Source organism: Ochotona curzoniae, unplaced genomic scaffold, assembly GCF_017591425.1.
Source record: "Ochotona curzoniae isolate NIBS_2020 unplaced genomic scaffold, NIBS_Ocur_1.0 scaffold_2476, whole genome shotgun sequence".
Classification (NCBI taxonomy): domain Eukaryota; kingdom Metazoa; phylum Chordata; class Mammalia; order Lagomorpha; family Ochotonidae; genus Ochotona; species Ochotona curzoniae.
In genome coordinates this window covers 22,212,365-22,237,323 of record NW_024467095.1, presented here as the reverse complement: position 1 = coordinate 22,237,323, position 24,959 = coordinate 22,212,365, and the positions used below count along the sequence as shown (strand labels likewise).

At 38.3% G+C, this 24,959-nt stretch overlaps 1 protein-coding gene across 1 annotated transcript in view; it reads left to right on the top strand.

The window, feature by feature from the left end:
* CNTNAP2 (contactin associated protein 2) overlaps positions 1 to 24,959 on the top strand; it is a 1,623,532-nt gene that overhangs the window by 766,044 nt on the left and 832,529 nt on the right. The window contains exon 9 of the mRNA XM_041002153.1: positions 24,234 to 24,383. Coding sequence (XP_040858087.1) covers positions 24,234 to 24,383 — 150 coding nt within the window. The remainder of the gene's footprint in view (positions 1 to 24,233; positions 24,384 to 24,959) is intronic.

Genomic DNA, 24,959 nt, shown 5'->3' with positions numbered 1-24,959 from the left:
ACATTTTTTAAATGTGGGTTTTTTTTCCTTACTCCTGTTAGAAGTCAATGGTGTTCTTTTTTGAAAAAAAAAATCAACTCTAGGGATATCTGAGTATCCTGCAGTGCTTTGTTTATTATGTCTCTTTGGACCAGATCAAAGATTTGCCCAAAATATGAAGTAGTGATACTGTGAGCTTCTATGTATATTTTTTAATTTCTTACACTCTAATGGTCCTTTTCCAAGAAGAAATGTGTAAGCTAACGGCTGTGTGCTATTGCTGTGTACGAGTAATACACACAGATTGGTTGAGCTTCTGATTGACACAGAGATATATGTGAATATTTAAATATGACCCCACTTTCATTTCTCCATTCCCCAAAATAATTTTTAAAATTCTCACTCTTTGGGGATTAATTTTGACTAAAATGAAAATCAATTTGCAGTTAACATGCAGAGAATATGTGAAAACACAGAGAACATAAAAACATGGAGAAGATGTGCAGGTGTTTGAGTCTGGAGACGTAGCAGCTGCCATCAGACAGACCTGATTTGAAAGGGACCATTTTCCATTGCCCCCAGTCAATAGGGGCCTTTGGACTCCAACCTCAGAAGCTTTAGAGATGTCAGCGATGAATTTAATATTCTCGGTTGATGCTTTCATGACAGTGGCCTACAAGTATGGAGCAAACCTCCTCCCTATTCAAAAGATAGGATTCTGTTTTTAAATTTCTTTTTGTTTTGTGTTTTAACTCTAAAGAAACAAAGTGGGAGACCCCTTCTGCAGACCTTGAGTTGGCTCCCTCCCGCAAAGCTGTTTCCAAAGAAACATGATATTTTGTAACTTGATATGTATGTATTGCAGGACATTTTTCTAGCTGCTTTTGGTACGCAAATGTAAAATGTAAATTAGTTTTCCAGGAGTTCTGTGTGAAAGAGATAGCATAGACTGGTGGAACAGTCCAAGTTGGGGAAATATCAAACTGGTACATGAGGGGTAGTACAGACAGAATCTTAACTGAAGTCGCTGGCTGCAGGAAGCACAGTGGTCATTCTAGTCCCAACAGGTCTGTGTCCACCAGGCATATCAGCTCAACATGCACTTCCAGAAGGATCCTGAGCTACCCATCCTTGAGCAATTGCAGCAGAGCCCTCTCAGCTCCAAGACCCCTCCCAGCAAGCATCTGAGCTCAAGTTCATCCTTAGAACTGTACAACTCCTTTAGTACGTGGGAACTCTGGGACAAGAGGTGAATTCTAGCTCTGCCCAAGCAGAGCTATTAGGCCCCAGTAGAAGTCACAACTTTCTAATTCACACAAAGGTGTTTGACCACACATATCATCACTTGTCAGTTTTCTCATTTTCAACCTATTGTAGAAGTAGCCATAATGTAGTCACTTTCTTGCAAGAAGCACCGCCCTTGGGAATCCGGGAAGCTGGATCCATATTGCGATATCCTGTGGCTAACTACCCCTGTGCTTCAAGTGCTCCAAGGGTTGGAGTACTCTGAGACTAAAGCTACAAAGTGCTGATCTGATATTTCTGTAATCTAAGAGGAATTTGCAGATTTCCATGCACTGAAAAAGGTTGTACTTCCATAAAAACGAATTTAAAACTCTTATTACAGGGTAGAAAATTGCATTTCAAGCCTATTGTTGGACTTAATCATAATTTTTATAGCTGACCTGGGGATGTGGAAGTAATTATAACCACTTTTTTCTTATCTCTTTTATTAAGTCATTTATCATCAACAAAAGTCAGGGTCTGACCTTAGTTCTTAGTTAAGCTTTAACTTATCTGTTTCTTAGCATGTTGTGTTTTTCTGTTTTAAGTCCATTGAGATATAGATTATTTATTTCAGTTGCTATAGTGAAAGCTATTTAACACTGTAGGATGGCTCTATGGTTCAGTGATCAAAAGAAAAGATAATTCAAAATCCAAGCCGTTTGACAGAGATGATCTGGGTGTGGAGGGGCCCATATCAAGCCGTTCTAGACTCAAGCATCCTTTTCACTGGAGATTTTGTCTGACCTTCTAAGTTTCCTGCTCAGCTAATTCCCAGAATGCTTGGTCATCAGGCCAGGAGGGGCAGAGGTGGAGGATGAAAGCATAAAGCCATGTAGCATGAGTGTATGCCTTATTTCAGTCCATCTAGATGGCCTCAATACCACTCAGCCTATTTCCTCATTTATTTCAATTGACTATGTCTCTGTGCATTGTGCAGCCTTGTCGTACTTCAAGGATTTCAACAAATCAAGTCATCAACATCACGGAAATTTAAGACACTAGCTAAAATAATAGGACAATGATCAACAATGCCCTATGAGTATCAATGGGTGATACTCAATAATTCTTAATAACATTATATTAACATTGATGATTCCATTACTGTCCTGATTTCTTTTCCTGTTTATCATTCAGAGCTTCCATCTCCTTTACATCCCATTCAATGTTTATCTTCCCTATAAATATTTCTTCATATTCCAACCAGAGTTGTCACTTTCCGAAACTACTGCTTTGAGCAACTGCCTTTGGATATGTTGAGGGGAGTAATACAGTTGATTTGCTTTTCGGTTTACCCCACTGCTTCTCCTACTGCTTGGGTATGATAGAATTTCATTTGTTTCTCGAATGAATGAAAGAATATCATAAGATAACAATTTTCTTGCAATATTCTCCTATAATGTATGTCTTGACATGTTTTAGTCTTTCGGCCCATCACTTCCCTGTTCTCACAATTTTCAGTTCTAGCTAATGAAATGAACCTGTTGACACACAGGACAACTTTCCTAGGGAAGTTGGTTGTTCCTCTATGACCTTGAGAGTTTCCTGTGGTTTCTGAGGTTGTTGAAGGAATCAGTGAATATCCTGCCAGCATGCACCCCTCTCTGCCTTCTGCCTTGAAGTCTGAAACCACCTTCCTTGCATGGATGCCTTTGTCTTAACAAGAATAAAAATACATTGCATTTCAATTTTTTTTTGGAAAAGAATTACATATTTTGTCTAATACAAAAAGTGATTAAACAGTGAAAGATTTATTAGCAAGGGTGGATGTGGGTTTTGTGCAATCTAAGACTTTATGCACACTGTCTGTGGGATAGCTGTATTAGAAACACAAAATTAGTGACCTGCATTGTAGCATAATAGATTCAGCCCCAGCTGCAGCCCAGGCATCCTGTGTGGGCACTAGGATAAGGCCTGGCCGTTCCATGTCTCCTCTAGCTCCCTGCTGATGCTCTGGGGAACACAGTGGGATGCATTGCAAATGTGTGGTCCTCTGTGTCCACATAAAACACCCAAAAGAACCTCTTGCTCTTGGTTTGGCCCAGTTCCAGATTTTACAACCATTTATGGAATGAACCAGAATATGGAAGTGCTCTCTCTCTCCACATTTTTCTCTATGACATTCAAATACACAAATCCTTAAAAAAAAAAAAAAAAAAAAAGGAAAGAGGAAGGAAAAAAAAACACTGACAAAGTTAGGGACCAGCAATTGAAGCAGTAGACACATCTTGAGTGTAGAATGTGTGCATTTCATATTTTGCGTAACATATCAGAATTGTTAGGTCTGAGTTCCACTCTGCTTCTAAATCAAGGTTAGCCTAGCACGTAACTTAGCAGAAAGGAGGTGATGCTAAAATACTTGTGTATACTGCACCATGTGGCAATGCAAATGGAGTTTCAGGTTCTTGGCCAGCATGGACATTGTGGGCATTTTGGAATTAGCCAGCAGAAGGAAAATTTCGGTTTCTGCTTTCATGCCTTTCAAATAAAATAAATATATCTTCAAAATTTAAAACACAATCAAGTTTTTTAAAAGAAAACTTTGCCTAGAATGAAATAAAACAATAAAGTCCCATTCCTGCCTTTGTAACCTTATTAAAATGTGTTGAAACAAACTTTGTATATTTCATTATAGAAATTGAATAGTATGATCATTCTCCAAGCCCCTTTTCTTTCCTGGGACTTCATTAAGAGTCCTGTTGAAGGACTTGCAGAAGGTAGCCTGACCTTTGCCACCTGCTAATATTCAGCTCCAAGAATTCACAAGGAGAGAGATCAGTCTCATTAGATTCCTTGTAAACTCCAGTTTGATTAATCCATAAATCAGAAAAAGAAATATCTTACAGGTATCTACAGACATACGAATGTTCCAGTAATCACTGTGCTGTATCTCCTTTTTACATGTATCTTTGAGGATGAAAATGTTTGATTTGGGCAGTTATAGTTGTAAATAAGAAGATGCTCTCATGTTAGTTCAAGTAGAGTAGACGACTCCGTTCCAGAGCTAGGAATGCATAATCACGTTCAGCATGTACTGTAACCCCACAACAGGAGCTTCTGTTTTGGAACAAGAGCAGTTCCCACCCCCCTCCTGGAGAAGAAATGATCAGTAGTCATCCACAACACAGAGGGCTGTGTGGCCGACTGGCGGGTGTTACGAGGGCTGCACTGTGCTCTGAGTGCAGGAGACACCGAAATGAGGAGCCAGGAATGTGTTGACCTGTTTGCGATATTCATCTTGGTTTTGGTGTTGCGTCGTAGGGAGAAGAGGCTGAACGGGTTAGACCAATCAAAATTTTTGAGATTTGAGCATGCATAGGGTTGGATTCAGTAAAAGTGGTTGGCATGAGAGAAATGGGTTTCAAAGATTAGGATTAAGACAATTAGAATGACCCACCTGACAAAGCAACTCAAATCCGAGGCTGGTTCAGAATCCTCATAAATGAAACTAAAAAGTCATGAATCCTCATCTTGCTATGTCTCTATTGTCTAAAATATTAGTAACTGGCTAAGAGAGCCCTGGAGATGTGGACAGCCTAAGATGTCAGTCATCAATAGTTCCTGTGGCTCATAGGCATTTTCACATTGACTGTGTATTAAACAATGTTTTGCATATACTAACTTAAATACCATGTGTTACTAAAATTAGGTCACTGTTTACCTTTTTTATTAAGTGTGGCTACCAGGAAGCTTAAAATGGGGAAGTGCAAGCAGCTTCCCCATTTGGTGCAGGTTGGGCTGTGTCTGGAGCACCTGCACCCCATATTAGAGTGGCACTTCGAGTCCCGTTCCCTCTCTTTGTGCTAATGCATCCTGGGACACAATGATTGCTTGGATATTGGGATTCCTCCCACTTGTGAAAGCTCCAGAGTGAGCTCCTGGATTGTGGCTTCTGCCTGCGCAGTTATTTGGATATTTTAGAAGAGTGAACAAGCAGATGGAAGATCGATCTCTCTCCCTCTCTCTCTCCTTCTCCCCTTCTCCCTCTTAGTTTTCCCTCTCTCTCCCTCCCTCCCCAGCATCCCTAAATCCCTCCCTCATAACACCCTTTCCCTCATCTTCTCCCTCTCCCACCCCTCTCTTCTTCCCCCTGTCAAGTTGATGAAAAGAAATGCAACACTTTAAAATGCATGTATGGCTTCTGCTTGTGTAGCTTACATTTTGCATCAGACTGTCCAGTCACACCCTTTGGCACTGGGCCACATAATCTATGGCATTAGAATCCCTCAGGCTTTGCATGGGGGGGGGCTGAATTTTGGACAACTTATGTGTTAGAACTGAGTGTGACTCAGGCAGTGCATGGCTTAGATGTGTGTATTATATATGTGACCCTGCTCTGCTCAGAGCATATGCTTGTATATGTTTTATTTTACTTAGATCTCAGAAATGTTCTTCTTCTAGGATAGCCATAGGTTCAAAATCATTGATGTTAATCATTTACTGGTAGAATTGCTCTCATGTCAGCTTAGGCTCAGGAGTATCTGGCTACAGTGAGAGCATCATTACAAATGAAAATGACTTGGACCCTTCCATGCCCAGAAACAGCTTCCTTTGGGATCCGATGATGGTCTAATGGGCAGAAAATGAGTGCAGGTCCATGTGCTTAAAAACAAGGTCGTTTATGGCCATCCCTCAGCACAAACTTGAGACAAAGTCTGCTTTAGAAGAGGCAAATGCCAGATAGGCAGGGATAAGAACACATGCTTTTCTCTGCTTTCTTTTTTCAAAGAAACTCAACTCCAATTAACAAACCTACTCTACTTGGAGTGCTTTACTGTGTATTAACTAAACTGTTTCCAAGGCCATGGATTCTTACATGGTTGTGTGTCTTCAAAAAAGATCCAAGTGGCACTTGTTTCGAGAGCTGTTTATGATAGCACGGCCAGTCTTTGCAGAATCTTGGGGAAAACAAAGATTCTTTATTTGCCTAGAAAGTCAGATAGCACTGGGAGTCAAAACCTGATAACTATGGACTTGTATTCTTAGGACTGTCAAAACCTTTCATCTTTAAGTGAAATGGTTCTTTGTTCTCTTGAGTCCCATCAGAGAAGAGAGGCAAAACTCAAGAGACTGTATTCCCTAATAGACCCGTGTCACACACTGACATGCTTTCTGCTCAGATCAGATTGTCCCTCTGGCTTCTGCAGCACATGCTGGTCCGGCAGCCTCCCTGTGGATTGTCACCAGGAAGGCCTGTTTGATGATTTTGGCTCCATTGTTCCTTTCTTCCTCTTAGGGGGCTCCCAGCAAAGATGGAAATAGAATGGCTTTTTATAGCTCAGTGTTTCAGAAATCAGCATCAGGAAGGATTTGAACAAGGCCTTGTACCTCTGGCAACTTTTCACATTTTGAATAATATCGTTGAACGTTGGAATTTAAGCTTTAAAATAGAAACTTGAGTAGTTTCGTGAAAGAGCAACTTGTCCAGATCACGATAACACCTTGTTAAATTGGATAAATCTTGTCTGAGCTGCTAAGTAAGTTAATGTTCCTTTAAAAGATCATTCATTTGGGTAACAGCAGGAACAAGAATATTTCCTTCCTCAATGTTTAACTCTAGCTTCATACACATTATTGATATCACTAAGTAAATTCAAGCGATGTCTGAAATGTCATCAGTTTCTATGGTGTTAGGCTCAAATGAACTCATAGAGACGCTGAGTCCTTGACAGCGTGCTCCAAGGGTAAGGACGATGTTATTCCCCAATTAGCCCACTGCAGCTTCCTTGAACATCAGCCAAATTGCACTACAAGACAATTCCCAACACATCCTCTGCTTCTTCACATCTCTATTAATTTTAAATTACTGTTTCTTCATCCAAAAATTGTGTAAGAATTCTGCATCTATCAAACTTCTATTGATAGTCTCTGATACCTTCATCCTCACTTCCCCTTCGACAGTGTTCTATCACCAAATTGAACTTTGGTGCTGAATTGTAATTCGCACCGTTTGTACATATCCATTAATTTCTCTTGAGATGGCATTGAAAGGCTAGCAGGAAGTTAAATTCAGGTTTGCTTGGTGGGTAGAAAGATCAGGTCTGTGCAGACATCTATCACAGCTCTGTCTTCTGCTTGTACTGTTCCACATAATACCCAATTTTGTAAAGCTTCCTTGACGTGGATTGTTTCAAATCCATCTGCCATCTGAGAGACTTAGCTCTTCATATGCTTCTTTTTGCCTCATTTCACGTGTTAAGCGAGCTGAGCTCAGAAGGGACAGTACATAATTGCTCCATGACTTGTATGCTCAGAGGGGTCTTGAGGACACTTCTGGTCTTTGCTACATGCTGTCATTAACTCTGGCTAATGGTGGACTGAAGAAGGGCCGGTCATGATGTTGCATTTTGAAGCAAAGTGCTTTTTGTTTTTGTTTGTTTGTTTTCTTCCTGGCCCACTCCTATCTTCTGTATGGCCTAACATAGGGGACAGTTTATAACTAAGGGCAGGGCTGAATCCCACCTGGTCCTACCATCATGGCCAACATTTGTGATTGTTTTTTTCTGGGTGGATTCGCGTTAATTATTTTGGCATCATTATTATTTGAAAATGAACAGTTATGATAGAGAAATTTGATTTTGAAGCTTCAAATCAAATACATGGGTGAATGTCATGTTACAAACATTTTAAAACCCAATGAACACCAATAAAATACTTTGTACATTGAATTAAGTAGCTCATTATCTTTGGTATGAAGTAGGCTAACACTTGATTTAGGGAAGCAACTATTGTCTTAGCTATGTAAATGATGTCAGCTTGAAAAAGCAAATGCATTTGGTACCAAATTTGGAACTCAGTAGAATATAAAGGTCTTAATAGAGATACAATTGCTTTCTGTCTCCTGATTAAATTGAAGCATCATTCCTTAATAGCATAGCAATTCATCAAAATGTAAGTGTGTTTGGGACCCCTTAAACTCCTTATATCTTAGGAATAGATATGGCAGTATCAATGTTTTGAACAGATATACTTCTATTTATGCATCTGTGTCTACAAGAAAGTATCTTTTTAAATACTAAGTCCAACCGATACACAAAACATAAGTGAAAGATAAATGCTGTGAGAATAGAATGTACAGTGAAATTCGGCTTCCACAGGCTTTACGGGAAGAGCCCACTTCCAATGTGATGGGTATGGTTGTCAACAGTGACAATTATACTATTAAAAGTGAAAACTCAGTTATGTTCACCAATGTTTAACTGACAATACCTTCAGGGACAGAATGCAAGTACTTTATTACAATTCATCTCATGGTTTTTGTGGTTCAATAATTTATCTTCGTAAAAGACCAGTGACAGCTAGTATTCAGTTGTTCCTGTGAGTGAAATATAATATGCTTGCAATATGTTTTGGGGATTCACTAACTATAGCTCTGTACACATAATTTATAATCAAGTTCATGCATGAATAGCTGGCATAGAAATAGGAATATTTAACGACTGTTTCCAAATAAGATTGAATTCTTCGTTTGTGTAGTCATATCAGAGTTCAGGTACATGGAATAATAAGCAGTTAGTGAGTGCAGAATTTAGAAATGGAGCAAGTGCCCAGTGGGGGAAGAGGCAGAGAAGACTGAAAAGTTAAACAACATAGCATTGCAAAAATAAACATAAAACTGGATAGATAGAATTTTTCAAAGGCAAACAGGAAAATGAAAATTCTAAAAATTTGAACTTAATGCCATTCGAATTTCTGAGTTGAGCTGTTTTCACTTTGAGTTTTGGAGATTCAATGGACAGAATTCCGATTTGTTAATACAACACTAACATCTACGTCTCTGAGACTTGCACATACAGCAGGGTGGGTGTTTGGTGAGGCACTGAAGATGCTGGTAGCAATGCCAGCATTATAGGTAAAGCCTGCCTGAGTTTGAATCCTGGTGCCTTTCGCATTCCAGCTTTCTGCTCTTCTGTGTGCTGGGAGGCAACAGGTGATGCTGCAGGCGGTGGGATCGTTACTACTCCCTTGAGAAACCTAGAGTATATCCCACGTGCCTGCCTTTGACCTGCCACCTCAATTCATAAAATTAAAAACGTGCACACACACTAACACTTAATAATTGTGCATATTGTGAAAATACTATAAACAAGAAGTCTCAGTGTTACATTTGTAACACCCCCTAGCTGCTATAAAAAGTCTCCAGATAATCTTCATTGATGCCATTTCTTTAATCTGTAAATTTCTTACTAAATGATGTTCAAACTGCTTAACTTGCGTTCCAGAGGACTTCATAACCTGACTTCAATCAGTACCTCTTGTTTGTCTCCTATCATATATCATAAGCTGCTTTAACAAAGAATTCTTATGATCTAATCAATTTGTTCATTGTGTAAGCATATATTACATACTTGCGTCTCTGGGAAGTCAAAGATAAAAAGATACAGTGAGGTGTATTTGATCATGTATCCAAGGAGCTCAGGAAAGCATGGAAACAATGCAAACAAAATGCTGTCCTAAACTTCTATTCCTTAATACTTTGGTTTTATTATTTCACTATGCGTGCTTGATAGGCACGCTTTGATAATTTGATACATGCATTGGGTGTGTGATCAAATCAAGTTATTAAGCACTCCATCTCAAATGCTTAAATTTTAATTCATGCTTAATGTATACATATTAATGCAATAAAGTATTTATGGTGTACAGTAATCAAATAGAAGTCACTCCTTAATTTTGAACAATCATTCCATGTAACCTTTCTGTCCATATATATACATAAAAGTTCCATGAAACTTTCTCTGTATCCTCGAAAGAAAGTAACATAGCCATTCCACACTTCATTACAATTTCTCTTACTAGGAGGAAAGATCTGCTTGCTCTTACAGGTCATTATATCTGTCCTTTATAAGTCAGTATTACTGAAATCAGCTGCCACTGGGGACGTGTGCATGTCATATCAGAGTTTATTTTCCTCATCCATCTTGAAGCTGATGTGCACCTGGACATAGCAGATCAGGCCTCCTTATTTAGGTTTCGGTCACCCACATGGAAGACCCACAGAGTTGACTTCTGACTTTGGGCTGGCTTAGCCCTAGCTTTAGTGGTCAGAGTGGCAGTGGAACAGCAGACAAAGACCTCTCATTGTATCCTCCTTTGTTACCATGCCTTCTAAATCAATAAATAGTTATTAGAAAGATGTCTGCATAGCAAAATGTACCGATTCAAGCAATGCTACCACTAAACTTTATTGCACCCTTCACTTACCTTTGTGTTAGAAAGGTTTTATTTTTCCCCACAAGTATCTTCTGTAACCACAGATCTGTTGTTTTGTGGTGGGGAGTGTCAAAATGCTGCCAAGGTTGAAAAGCAGCTGTTCAAACAAGCAAGAAATCAATAATGAAAAGAGGCGTCTAGTGTCTAATTTCTATTTGTTTGAGTTCCTATTGAGAACGGGTTGGGAATAAATAAAATAAATAACCCGCGTGTACACAGGAAAACACTGTCAAAAGCTCTTCCCTGTGTATTCGCAGTTCAGAGACAAAAGCAGGGGTTAAAAAGCCTCCAGCAACTCTGCTTCATATGCAGGCATCTCTCGCAGTGACCAAAAAAAAACCTCTGTTAGAAGTCTGCACAATAAACCAGGAAGTCTTCTACTAAAACACTGACATTTCCATTTTGTTTTGATGACTTTCTCAGAATTACATGTGTTAGCTTCATTTTTTTTTTTTTGTTAGTGCCCTTTGGGAACAAATGCTTTCTCTTTTAAAATAAAAGCCACGCAAAGTTTAGCTCCAGCAGTCTTACTCTTATGAAGCTAACAAAAGACTAATGCATTACTTAATGAAGCTTTTCATGGCTTAATAAAAATAAAAATTAATAATAACTATCCACATTAACCTTGCTTTCAGGTTTTATCAGATAAATTACTCAGATATACTCTATTTATACCACGATTTGCTTAAAAGCTAAAGCTACTGGAAAATATAAATCCAATGGTATGAAAAGTGAGATATTTTTCTCATTATTATTGTAGAAACTTGAGTTAATGAACTGTGTAAAGCACAGATACCCAAGCCTTCCAATTTCATGAAGTTGATAGTTGCAAACTGCTGAGAAAGAGCGTATGTGGAAAGTGGGAATGTGTCTGGTTTGAACTGCTAACCTGGGTCTGGTTCCCAGATTCACAATATCATAGTTGACAATGGCACGTTTCATAATTTGTGACTCTACATTTCCATATTCATTTTCAATAATGAAATAATTATGAGAGCTTTGAAGAGTGGAAACCTACGGGTTTGTGATATTCATATGCAACTTACATGTTCATAGAAAAGAAAGACCAATTAAAGTCCATTTATTAAAGTTATAATGCAAAATTACTGTACCAAATCATCAACATTGCCGGATAGTTCCTATGCCATGTGTGAATAGCTCTCTTCAAAGCATAGGAATACATCAAATTTGCATACTTGATTAGCTATCATTGATTAGCTAAAAACTTTTTTAAAATCTCTTTTTTTTTTTTTTTAGTTTATTTTTATTGGAAAGGCAGATCTGCAGAGAGAAGGAGACAGAGAGGAAGATCTTCCATCCATTACTTCATTCCTAAGTGTCCACATGGTTGGATCTGAATCAATTTGAAGTCAGGAGCCAGGAGCTTCTTCCAGGTCTTCCACGTGGGTGCAGGGTTCCAAGGTTTGTGCCGTCCTCAACAGCTTTCCCAGGTCACAAGCAGGGAACTGGTTGAGAAGTGGAGCAGCCAGGACATGAACCAGTGCCCATATGGGATCCTGGCACCTGCAGGCAAAGTATTCAGCTAGTAGGCTATCATGCCAGGCCCTAAAAGATTCTTTAAAGATAGGATGTGTATTAAAAATGTTTCTTTAGATACAAATTAGCCAAAGTTCTTTGTTCTAGGATTCTTAAATTCACTGTATCAGTGTCTCATACAGCATCCTGTGGAAGAGGAATCGGGTACAATGGTCTGGCCATCTCGACAGTATCACTTTCCTATACACAAGAATGATTTTTTTTTTTTTGCTTTTTCAATGAAAACAGTATATTTTTATACTCTGAGAAGTACAAAATGAATTCTTAAGTAACTTTATCAATGCAAAGTTAAGAAATTAATTATAATAACTACAGAAATACATTTTGTCAAAATAATCCTAACAGTTGCACAAGAAACACTTCCTGCTTCACACAGCAGGTGCTGGGTTGTGGTTAGGTGCTAAGTGGGAGAACAGCGTGTCCTGAGGCAGCGCTGCTTCCAGTCCTGGCTGCCCCATGGCCCAGTCTACTTGCTGCTAATACACCTGGGAAGGCACAGCTCTCCGAGGCACTTCCAAGAATCCACTAATCCCAGGTTGAACCAATCTTTTAATTCTTAACACTTTTAAGAGGATTTATCTGTCTGTTTAAAAGGCAGATTTAGGAATACATTGATTTTCCATCTACTTCTTTTGCTCCCCAAATTGCCACAGTAGCCAGAGTAGAATTTCATCCAGGCCTCTCACAGAGTTGATGGGAACACGAGTATGTGGGCCATTCCCCATTGCTTTCCCAGGTACATTGGCAGGAAGCTGGATCCCTAATACAGCAGGACTTGAACTGGTACTCATGTGGTATGCATGTGGTGGCTTAACACACATCACCACAACACTGTTCACACAGTTTCTTTCTTAGCATCATATTCTTCCAATTTCCTTCCCATTTTACTGGTACTTTTCTCAGTATTTTTCCTTGCTAAAAGGAAAAAAAAAATGAGTTATAATTTTTAAAGCAAGGCAAGGAGTATTTTGTTCTGGACAGTTGTGATAGAAATAGTGACCACTACAGTGGGATTTTTCAACGGAAATTAGGTTCCACTTTGAACACAGCATGCACAAATGGGATTAGACAACCCACGGGCAGGTGGTATTTCGTGTATAGAAAATCCCTGAAGAGAAACCAAGAGAAGAGGTCTAATAGCCATGCTTGACCTGGTTCTGACTGAGAAAGCATCACTTAGGATGTGGTAGAGGAGGAGCAGCCTGGGATGTGGTGGTGGAGGAGCAGCCTGGGACATGGTGCAGAAGGAGGAGCAGCCTGGGATGTGGTAGAGGAGGAGCAGCCTGGGATGTGGTGGAGGAGGAGCAGCCTGGGATGTGGTGGAGGAGGAGGAGGAGCACCCTGTGACATCGTGCAGAAGGAGGAGCAGCCTGATCAGAATGAAGAATCCTCAGATGCTGAGGTTGGTGCGCTTCACACAGAACACTCCTAGCAGAGTTCTTTTGCTAGAAAAAAAAATGACCTCTGCCAGGAAGTACACAGATGGGCCTGTGACAAAGTTCTTGAGCCTGATGAATGTGGGACCAAGAAAAGAATCTTTGGCATCTTGTACTCATCATGTTTTTCAATTTCTAAACTCCACAAGCCAAAGTTTAGGCCAAACTCTAATCTCTCCTCTCTCCCTCAGTAACTCATCTAATGACATGGCTCAGTGTAATGACCCCAGATTTCTATCTGCTGACATTATTTCTCCCTTGAGCTCCAAATGCACGTGTGTAGCTGCTGGTCTGGCATCTCTGCCTAGCCGGGAATTAGTATTTCCAACATGGAATCCCTCTCTCACCTCCTTTGTACTTAAATAGCGCAGATTTTTCAGTTGCTTAAGTCACTTCTTTTTTTCCAATCAGTGTATGCCAATGCATGAGCAAAACCTGTTATCTGTACTTCAAAATACAGGACAAATCTAAGTGCTTTTGCCTTATCCAGTGCTGGTCTCTAATCTAGTCTCAGGTCATGGTCTCTCGTCCTAAGGTCTGTGAGAGTTTCCTGTTCAGCCTCCCAGCATGCAGACCACATCGTAAATCTGCTCTCGTCACAGGAGCTAGAGGATCCCTGAATTCAGATTTATTAAAACAGCGAGTCATGTTCAAGCTCTTTGTACAAAACTGTTAGCATTTAAATTCTCATTTCCTTGTTAGTTCTAAACTATTCATAATGTCACATACAGTTCACATATTCATCTTACTGTTATGTTTAAGGAATAGTGGAAATTTCTTTGAGCCACAGGTGTGTTAAAGAATCAGTTGTTATATAATGAAATCACCTTTCTGAACAACACACATAAAAATTGTCTTAGAGTATCATCTTCCCAATTTATTTGTCTTACCGGAAGCTTCTTTTTAAGAAATTTGTTTTGAACAAAGAAATGCTCTGAAATAATTTTGTCTGTTTATACTTTTCAGAAAATCATTTGGTAATTTCTATAGCTTCAAAATTCAAACTGTGTTACACCTGACTAGACATTTGGTTTTATTTGTAAGGATGATTTTCAGTGGCATGTGAAAAAGAGCAAAAGGAAATGAGGTCAATTTCTATTTGATAGAGAATTTATGTAGATAATACTCTTTTTTTCCTTGGAGTAATCCTGTGCAATGTGTATGGCCCCTTTTCATTGTGTAAGTAGACATCTGGAAAACTTACGAGAGAGATCACCATATCACAGAATATGCAAATGCCTAAGGAGAGATTCATATTCTAGGAGCATTCCCTCTCGAGATTGAATATTGAGCAAAGACTGAAAACTCTAGTCACAGTAATTTTATTTCAAGCATTTTCTAACAGATGTTACATCTTGATTTGCTACTATATTTTAAATACTTTATTTTTTACAATACTCATTAAACCAATCTTTTCTTCTTGTCTCTAATAAGAACAACATCTGTTTCTCCTTGTTCAATCAAAGCAACCACCTCAAGAGTCTTAACTTTAAAAATAATAACATTAGAAAGGCAGTGTTGATAGAACATGCTTCATTACCATTTTACATTTGCATACAAAATAAGTTTTCCTAGTAATTTTAAGGAAGTGCAATGTTTGAGAAAATATTACAAAGCAATTTATTTTATACAAAGAAAATAAAGCAAAGGCTGCTATTCACTTTTAATATTGATCTTAATTAGAAACTAAAATATCAATTAATTTTCTAATGTACAATTGGAAATGTTTATCCTATGAAATATTCATTTATGAGCTCTGTTATAAAATCAGAATTTTGAAGTATGAATTTAAGACAAAATTTTGTAATATTTTTGATACAAAATTCTTTAGATACTATGGCCTCCAGTTTATATCCTTCAATCGCCTCAATGTTAACCACCATCAGAAGTCCTTGTTTTACACTGGATTTTATTTTTGGGATATATTTCAGAATTTCATAACCACATCTGTTGAATAATCCAGCTGAAAAAGCATTTTTGAGAAATGAGATCAGTAATTGAAAAAGAGAATGAGTTCATTGTATGGCTCACAATTTATTTTTTAAACTGTTGAAATATTCAAGTACATAATTATATGCCTTCCCAAGTCATCAAATGTCTTCCCATGTAATGTAGTGAGAAGGGTTTTTGCTCCTAAAGTTGATGTTGAACCAGGCTTGCTCACTGAATAAAATGCCTGGCCTGGTAGTATGCATCTGGCCAAGAGTTACGATGTCTTCTATCACTGGGGAGAACTTGGACTTGACTCCTAGCCCCGCCTCTGGACTCCACATCTCTGCAAGTGTAAATGTAGGAGGTTGTTGTAATGACTTCTGTAACTGGGATGCCGTTGCCTTTATGGGAGAACTGGAACATTTTCCAGGCTTCTGGTTCTGGTCCTGAGTCCAGCACTGGAAAGGCAGCAGCAGGAGAAGAACCCATGCTTGGGAGAGCTTGGTCCCTCTCTCTGTGTCTCCCCATCTTCAGCATGCACCTGCATGTGTGCTCAAATGGAAAAATGGAAAGCAATGGATAACAGTTATTAACTATGTGTCGGGCACTGTTCTAGCATATATATTATAAATATATACTCTATATATTCTTTATATTTATAATATGTGTTTGTATATGCTATATAACATATATTGTGTATAAACATGCCATAAATATATAATATATTAAGTATGTATGTATGTATTTATTTATATCTTTAACCCTACTGGCAGTCTTATGGAATATACAATTTTCACCACTCGCATTCTTAACAAAGAAAAACCAAGGCAAAAATAGTTAATTTTGCTGGGTTGCAACCATCAGAGTCTATCATCTTGCCCGTTGTGTTATTCTGCCTCTGTAGTGTCAGGCTGCCAACCTGATACTTCGGGGTTACACTATCCTGAATCTCACATGGTACTAGTTACATGAGTTCATTCATTTAATATGACCTCACCTATAAGACAATCCCCCATTTTCCCAAGAAGAATATTTGATGAATTAAAATTTATTATTTCTTTTAAATGCAGAGTTACATGCGCAGAAAGGGATAGAATGATTTTCCATTCCTCAAATGGCCACATTTTTCAGCTGGATTATTTAACAGATGTGGTTATATACCTCTGAAATAATTCCAAAAAATGAAATCCACTGTGGGAAAAAAAAGTCTTTTTTGGGGGGGGAGGGGGGACAGGTACACTTTTTTAAGTGCTCCTGCATTATTTGGAGTTTTTCAGAAATCCAGGGTACAAGAAAGTTGAGAATTGCAAGGCACAAACAAACTTAGCAGTAGCAGTCTGGTTCTCAGCTGAGTTTCCCTAGTTCCTCTTTGCTTCCTTTCTCCTGCTGTTCACTAGTGCAGAGTCCCCATGGTGATGTCTGCTCAGGTGTGCTGGTATGTACAGATCAGGGCAAGTGTGCATGGTTCTCTCAGGCAATGTTCACCGTGTGACCCATGGTCTCAGTTTTTCACCTGCTCTATCCAGAGTGACTGCGACATTTGTGCCCTATCGGGAACTAGGGTCTCTTGTGAGTCTCAGTTGGAGTCATCATTGGTTCTCTAAAGTTAAGTGGTTGCATAAAGGACTGCTCCAGTCCTGAATCGTGTTGTCCTCTATATTTTATGGCTTATATAATTTGTATTATGTTGTAGTTAGACAACATAATGATGCTCTGATTTTCCCCTTTGAATAAGATTGCTAGTAGTTGTTTTTATAGCGTTGTTCTGCTTTAATATATAAAATTCTGAGTGAATTCTCTATAACATGACTTTCGTTAATATTCCATTTCATGTCAGTAAAGGAATTTAACAATATTATTTAAAATGGCTTACAGTATTTCTTATAGCTTCTCTGAATCACAAATAAACCCTTTAGATGGCAGAAGGGCCATGAACGTATCAAGACAGAACACATTCTTAAGCAGGTATTAGAAGAGGTCCCAAACTTTGAAAGTCCATCTCCTATGAAGGTATTCCGGTCCTTGCTGTCACCAGCAGGTGTGCATCCAGGTAGAGGGGCCATAACTGAATTTGTGGAACCCTCTATGTACCCCAACATAACAGTGAATGCCTGAGACCTCTCATGGGAAAAATGGTTCAATGCCAAATAGGTACGGCTGAATTACAGCTCTACATATAGATAAAACAGCAGATTCATGGTCACTGAGCCATTCATTATGAGAAGATAAAGAGTAAACACAAAGTTTCCTTGCTCAAACTTCCACAAAGTATGGAGATTATTGCAATTAAACTTCATGAGCTTGTTTTAACATATATTGGGGGAAAATACTGAAATTTTCTGGTCAGAATTGTAAGAGAAACATAGTGTAACTCTAAAAGACATATAACATGCATGATTTTCTAACACAACAAAATCTGTTGACCTGGATCATTGAAAGTTGGTAGAAAACATTGAATGTGTCTTAGTTTGTTTTGATCCATAACATTGTAGAGACAATGGCAGCCACCTTAACCAATGGAAGTGTGTGTGTGTTTGAGAGAGAGAGGAAACAGAAGCTTATTTTTCAGACGCAGAGAGGCCACAAAACATGTTTTGTTGTTGCTTTTAGTTGTTTGCTATTGTTGTTACTGCCATTTGATTGTAGGAATCAGGATTGTAGGATTATATGTATATATCTGAGTTCCAATTCTAGGTTCAAACATTTACCAACTATTGAGTGCTTCTATTTTATGAAACTCCGTATCCCACATGTGTATAAATTTGAGCTGAAGTAATTTTGAATTTTCTGTGTGAACTAAAAATGAATGAGTCAAAAGCAAGTAAGTAGAAAGTGCTTGCATCTTAGAACACTGCCTGTGCCTACTCACACGTGCAGAGATCATGAAATGGGACTCCTCTCTGCAGAGAGCCTTCAGCTGGTACTTTTTAGAGTATTTGGATGAAAAAAATATATATATAAAAGCAGCGGCGTATTCTCTCTTGGGCAATTGGGTCATCCTTGCTGCCTTCAGAATGAACTGCATTATGTTTGGGGCCTGTTCATGCCACGAGTTGCTGAGGAATACCTCTTGGTGATTCACATTAAGAATTCAAAATAATGCTAGGAATTTCAATGAGTAGGATTCACAATCTAAACTCGGATACAGCAGTGACTGTCATCAACAATGTTCCTTTCACGTGGATCCTGATTCCTCTCGTAATTAATCTCCTTGAAAAAAAAAATAACCTTTTAATTCTAATCTGATTAGAATAATAGACTTTTCTCCATGAACAATGGAGATGAGCATGTTCCGTTTATAAATTTTCCTGTGCCTGTTCTGAAACATTTTAGTCTACCATTTATAACAGCTGAAGATGCTTTATAGCTGATTTCCTCTGGGTGTGTGCTAGTTTGGTATTAAGTTTTGGAATTGAATGTTTGCAACATTGATGTCCTTGAGATTCATGTTCTAAAATTGCATTCCGAAGCAGGGTTCATCAAACCCTAGAAGTAAACAACAACAACAGCAACAACAACAAAAAACCAAGATCAGAACCCAAGCCATGCTTCTATGGTTAATCAATAATAAATGTAGGTGCATACTATAAAGGAAAACGTTGCAGTGAGAATACAGTTTTAGATGCATCAACTCTGTGGACTTCCTTAAGAAGGAAATGTTTCAGCTTACTCTTATTTATCTGACAGTTAACTGATGTTAATTTAAGAATAAGACTGCATTTGCATAATAACCTTAAAGTATAGAAGATATTAGCATTGCTTTTTCTGAATATTTGAAAGGCACACAAGAAGAGAATTAGAAACTTCCTAATTTTAAAAGACAAAGGGGAAAAAAAGATAAAAAAAAAACCCTAATATTAAGTTAATTTCCAAGAATATTATTCTTGTCAGAAAACAGAATATGGACTAATGTTATACTTCTTACCTCTCTAGTGAAGAACTATCTTAAAAACTAACCAAAGTGCCAAAAAGAAGACTCAGATATAACAATGGAATGCATAATGCTTGATATTGATCCAATTGTCACAATGCGTGAGAAATGAAATGAGAGGGACTCCTGGCAGAATCACAAAATGATTCTTATAAAGCTATTGCATGTCATGTAAATGTCACTGGAGATCATCGGGGGAATTCCAGTCCCTCATAGCCCTCACAGTCCTCACACTGCCAGCCCCGTTTCCTACAGCAGTGGAAGTCATATTGATTGATTGGTGAATGCTTATGGTTACGTGAAACAAATATTAATGGACTTAAAGGGAGAAATAAACTCCAATAATAATGGGGGAGGTTAATATCCCATTAACATCAAAGGACAGACTGACAGAACAGAAACTCAGCAAGGAAACAGAGCTTACTCAGACACGACAGCAAATCTACAGAACCTTTCATCTTATAGAGAGAATATATATTTTTTTTCTTTAATACATGGAACTTGCTCCAGGATGGAGCATGTTTTTGGCCACTAAAGAAACCTTAGCAGACTTAGAAACTTGTGGAATATCTCTATGATAATAGCAGAACTAAAAAGGAATCAAAGAAGACGGTAAAATGTGCAGAAACTTATGTTCTTGGGTCAGCAGGATCAACATCACCAAAATGTCCATAGTATCAAAAGTGAATCACAGACTCGAAGCAATCCCGATCAAAATCCCAACAATATTCTGTGCAGAAATAGAAAAGATGACACAAACGTTCATCTGGAAATACAAAAGACCATGAACAGCCAAAGCTATTGAGAAAAATAAGTCAAGCTGGAGGAATCATAATTCCAGACCTCAAGACATACAACAGAGCAATGGTAATCAAAACAGTCTGGTACCAGTACAGAAACAGATCAATGGAACAGAACAGAAATCCCAGAAGAGAGCCTACACCTGCACAGCCAACTAATCTTCAACAAGACAACTGAAAATCCAGGGAGAAAGCCCGGTCTCTTCAACAAATGCTGTTGAGACAGCTGGACAATAGTCTGCAGAGATAAGAAGCAAGATTCCCCCACCTGTCACCTGTATAAAAATCAGCTCTAAATGGATCAAGAACCTAAATCTGCACCCAGAAACCATCGAACTATTAGAGGAAAACAGAGGAATCATTCTCCAAGATATAGGAATTGCAAAAGACTTCTTACAAAGAGAAGGATTGTCACTGTCCCACAGCGATGGACTTGGTACACGGGAGCCAATAAAAACACACATGGACTAATGACTGATGATCAATAGCCAAAATTTATTAGGGGCAACAGACTTTATACACTGAGGGTCCTATAGGATTAGGGTGGAGGTATTCAGCTCATCAACAAACCCATCACTGTTTCTATGCTTTTGTTTGGAAGTCCTTTTGTCTTGTATATTCCACCAAGTGTTTTCATACACAAATTTCCACTCAACTGTTCTTATACAAATGATATCCCATCAGGTATACAAAAGATAATCATTCTGTTCCCATGGAAAGGATATCCAATTAGTCACACAAAAGGCACCCATTCAGTTGTTTATCATGCAAATATTGTCCAATCAACTATAATGCTGTGCTCCCTGACCTTCTAGGGTCACAATGTCCTCCTACAAAGGATAGTATAGATTTTTAAGGAGATCTATTGCCATGACCATAAACGTTTCGTCTATGAACCTATTCCTCATCTTTCTTTATTAGACATACTTCTTTGGTGAGAAGCAATAGGAGAAGGGGAGGGGAAACATGAAGACGGATTTATTAAGGGAATTGCCTGCTTTGATTATGCAAAATGAGAAGTCCATTGATGGGCTATCTGCCACTTGCATGCTGGCAAGGTGAGTCAGTCCAACTCTGACAGTTTGGGATCAGGAGGCAATGGTGGAACTCTGAAACCAAAGCACGAAGAACTCTGTGTGCAAACGAGTGAATTACTAGCCTAAGCCCTGGAGTTCCAAGTCCAATGAGCCTGTAGCTGTGATGTCAAGGGGAAGTAAGAGAAGAATGTTTCAGCTGAAACAGAGGACCACATCCAATCAGAAGGCAGATCTTCCCCAGTAACACAACTGTCACCTCTGGAATCTCCTTACAGACATACCCAGAAAATAGAATTTTTCATTTCTTATATTGCTTAATCTAGCTAGTTGTCATCTAAACTTAGCCAATACACTTTAGCATCATTCATAATACACATGAATATTTCCAGTTTAGCCTTTGTGGTCAGCAATATACTCTGTTCTGCTATCACTGCCATCTATGAAAGCCGCAATGCCACATCTTATGTGTAACATCTTCAGTCCATTCACTTCTGCATTTATATATGCAATATAACAAGCACGATTTTACAGGCTGAGTGTTTAAAAGAATAAAATAGATTAGATCCCTGGCCTCAAAGGGCTTATGATCAAATCCCAGAAGGAAGAATTAAACCAGCTATTAAGTATATGAAAACAATAGAGACACTAACCAATGAACATATAATAGAACCAGTGATGGGAGGTGCTAGGAAGAAAACTAAAGCTCAGAAAAGGAGTGGGATGCAGGGACTGTGGCCTCACACAGAAAGCTTAGGAAACCATGCTTTCATAGGATGGTATTTGCACATAGATTTGTAACAAGGAAGCAAAAACATTCAGCCAGATCACTAAAGGTCTTCAAAATGATGCATGTACTACCGTTGGGTTCCCTCCCGATTTGGGCCAGTGGTTCTGGTGAGTTAATGAACAGCAACACGTTACTGTGTGGGAAAGGAGACCAACTGCATTACTTTTTAATGTGACATTAGTTACTATGGGAAGAACAAACTTGCAGTGGAAATAGTAGGAACAGAGGAACCAGTCAGAGTCCTATTGAAATATTATGTCAGTGATGATGGGATAGAAGAGTCCATTCTTTTTTTGCCTTAGTACATTTCTGTGCAACATGTAGACTTATTTTTTATATGCATTTGGTTTCATACTACGAGTCCTTTTTGTTAACTACTTTAAGCAGCTATTTTGGTATTATTCTCCACTGAAATAAAATTGACCCAGTAAGTACAACTATTAACTTTTTTTTTTAAGTCCTAGAGAAAATACTTAGGGGAAAATTATTTCTGATGGCATTTATGCTGACATGGGTGAATGTTGAAGATATCTCTTAAACTCCAACAAGTCTTAATTTATTTTCTCTAAAATGGCAATTCTGCTTCAGAGTATAAGGCAACACAAATCTTGTGTCTGAAAAGGGCCGTGTAGTAACTATTGTAGGTTTTGCCTGCGATGCAGTTCCTGGTGCAGTGTGAGGATGCGGTTACAGGACAGAAGCAGTGTAAAGTAATGGACTTGACTGAATCCCGAAAACACTTATATGGACCTACGTAGGCTTGTGAATTTCCCCTCCAATGCTCCTTATTCTTCATTCCCCACTGGTTTCCTCTGTATTATCACAGCAGCATAGTCCTTCAACACAGACACTAGTCCATCAGCCATTTACTAATTTCAAAGCTGTTCTTAACAGTTGTTTTTAGATTGAGTAGCACCAGGCTGCCACAGCCCACCAACAGGTACAGAGGCTCCTGGCACAAATGAGCAGGCTCTCGGACCCTGCATCTCTGTCTTATTTCCTTATTCTGATTCTGTTTCTACACATCTTTACTTCTAGTCTGCCACTGCTTTTGTGAAACTGCATTATATCTTCTAGTAACGCTGACTTTTGTATTTTCAAGTATGTCTTACAGAGCAGACTCAAATGGTATCTCTTCTCTTTGCTATGACATAAACCTTTACAAAGCCCAAGAATGCCACTCTGAATCATTTGGATCGTTGGGTGTCTTTGTGCTTTTAAATTCTCTGCACATGTTTATGTTCTTGGGCTCCTCTCCTGTGGGTTCCTCAATTTGTCATGTGAAGGCAAATTACACAGAAACTTTAAGACATTGTCTGCCTAGGGAATAGTCAATAGACATTTTTTATATATAAACACTTTTGACTAAGCCACAATAAGTGCAATAGCTGAGGATTTTTGATTGCTTTTCGTTAAATGTAACCTATTTCATTATGAAGATGCCTTCTTAATAAATGACCAGGGGTTCCTGGTATAATTTCTTACAACCATTAGTGGCTAATTAGTTCATATAGTTGCAAATACTCATACCTCTTATGTATTAGTAGTTAACATCTATAAATTACACCAGCCATATGTGGTTACTGAGTCGGGGGGAGGCAAAAATTTGAAACACAAACCGACTTCAGAAAAAAACATGAATCAAAATTTTTTTAACCTGAGAGTAGAATCTAGGAAAGCTAACCAGAAAATAAGTGTTGAAATTAAAATAGTTTATCATTATCTCCCAAATGACTCTTCTAACCATTCTCCCCCCGCCCCAAGTATCCCTTAATAACATATTAATGCTATTTATCTACTTCATTGAGTTATATTTTGTCTCAGTCCAGCAGAAAATATGACCATGTACAGTATTAAAGAAACATGAGATCAATGCAAATTACATACAGCACTATGTTTGTAAAAATACATAATTCTTAAGAAATCATGACTGTTTATATCAAAGTTTAGTTTGTCTTTCCTATGGAGCTGAATCTGTGTTTCCTTTGCTAGTAATTCCCCAAGTCCTTGTAGTGGATATAAAAGGATTGTTGCTTTCAAAGTAATGAAGAGAGTACATTTCAAGTGTGACACCATGAAAAATGTTCAGTAAGTGGAGTGATGGCTGTGTCCATTAAATTCATCATTCCACTTTGATACAAATACCACAGCATCAGCACATTGCTGTCCATAAGCATAACAGCATTATGAATTGCCAGTTGAAATGTAATTTTAAAACACACATATTTAGTAAAACCATTCTAAGAAGAAAAATTGACATTATTTTGCACTTATCAGGTGTCGGATTGAATGACGGACAATGGCATGAAGTTCGCTTCTTAGCCAAGGAAAACTTTGCTATTCTCACCATTGATGGAGATGAAGCATCAGCAGTTCGAACAAACAGTCCTCTGCAAGTTAAAACTGGAGAGAAGTACTTTTTTGGAGGTAAGAACATTGTGGTGTGCTAGTTGATTAATATTTTGCTGAAAATGGAGATTCCATTATTCTTTGCAAGTACATGCTTTTGATTCGGTAGTCTCATGAGAGATCTCAGAATGAAACTCATTTTGTAATTCTCTTCATCAAAAAACAGTGAAGCAGTTTGGTTTTTTTGCATGAAAGATATTGATGTGATGTTGCCATATTCTTGTAATGCAGTTTATATCTTTGAATTGTAACATAAGACATTCTGAATTGATTCGTTACTATCACTCTATCCTCGAGATTTGGGTCTGTGAATGATATATTGTTCATACGATGATGTGTTATCAATCATCCTAAAACTTATTGGTGGCTTGAAACATTGAACATGTATCATCCTACAGTTTGTATAGCTACAGTGTCCAGCAATGGCTTAGCTCAGTGATCCTAAGCCAGGATGCCTCCTGTGGTTGCACTCAAATGATAGATTGTGTCTAAATTATTTGAAACATTGACCATGCTGGAACCACTTTCAACAGACTTACTAAATCAGTGTCTTAACTCTGAGTCAATTCTATAGTGCCTCTTTGCTACTCCTGT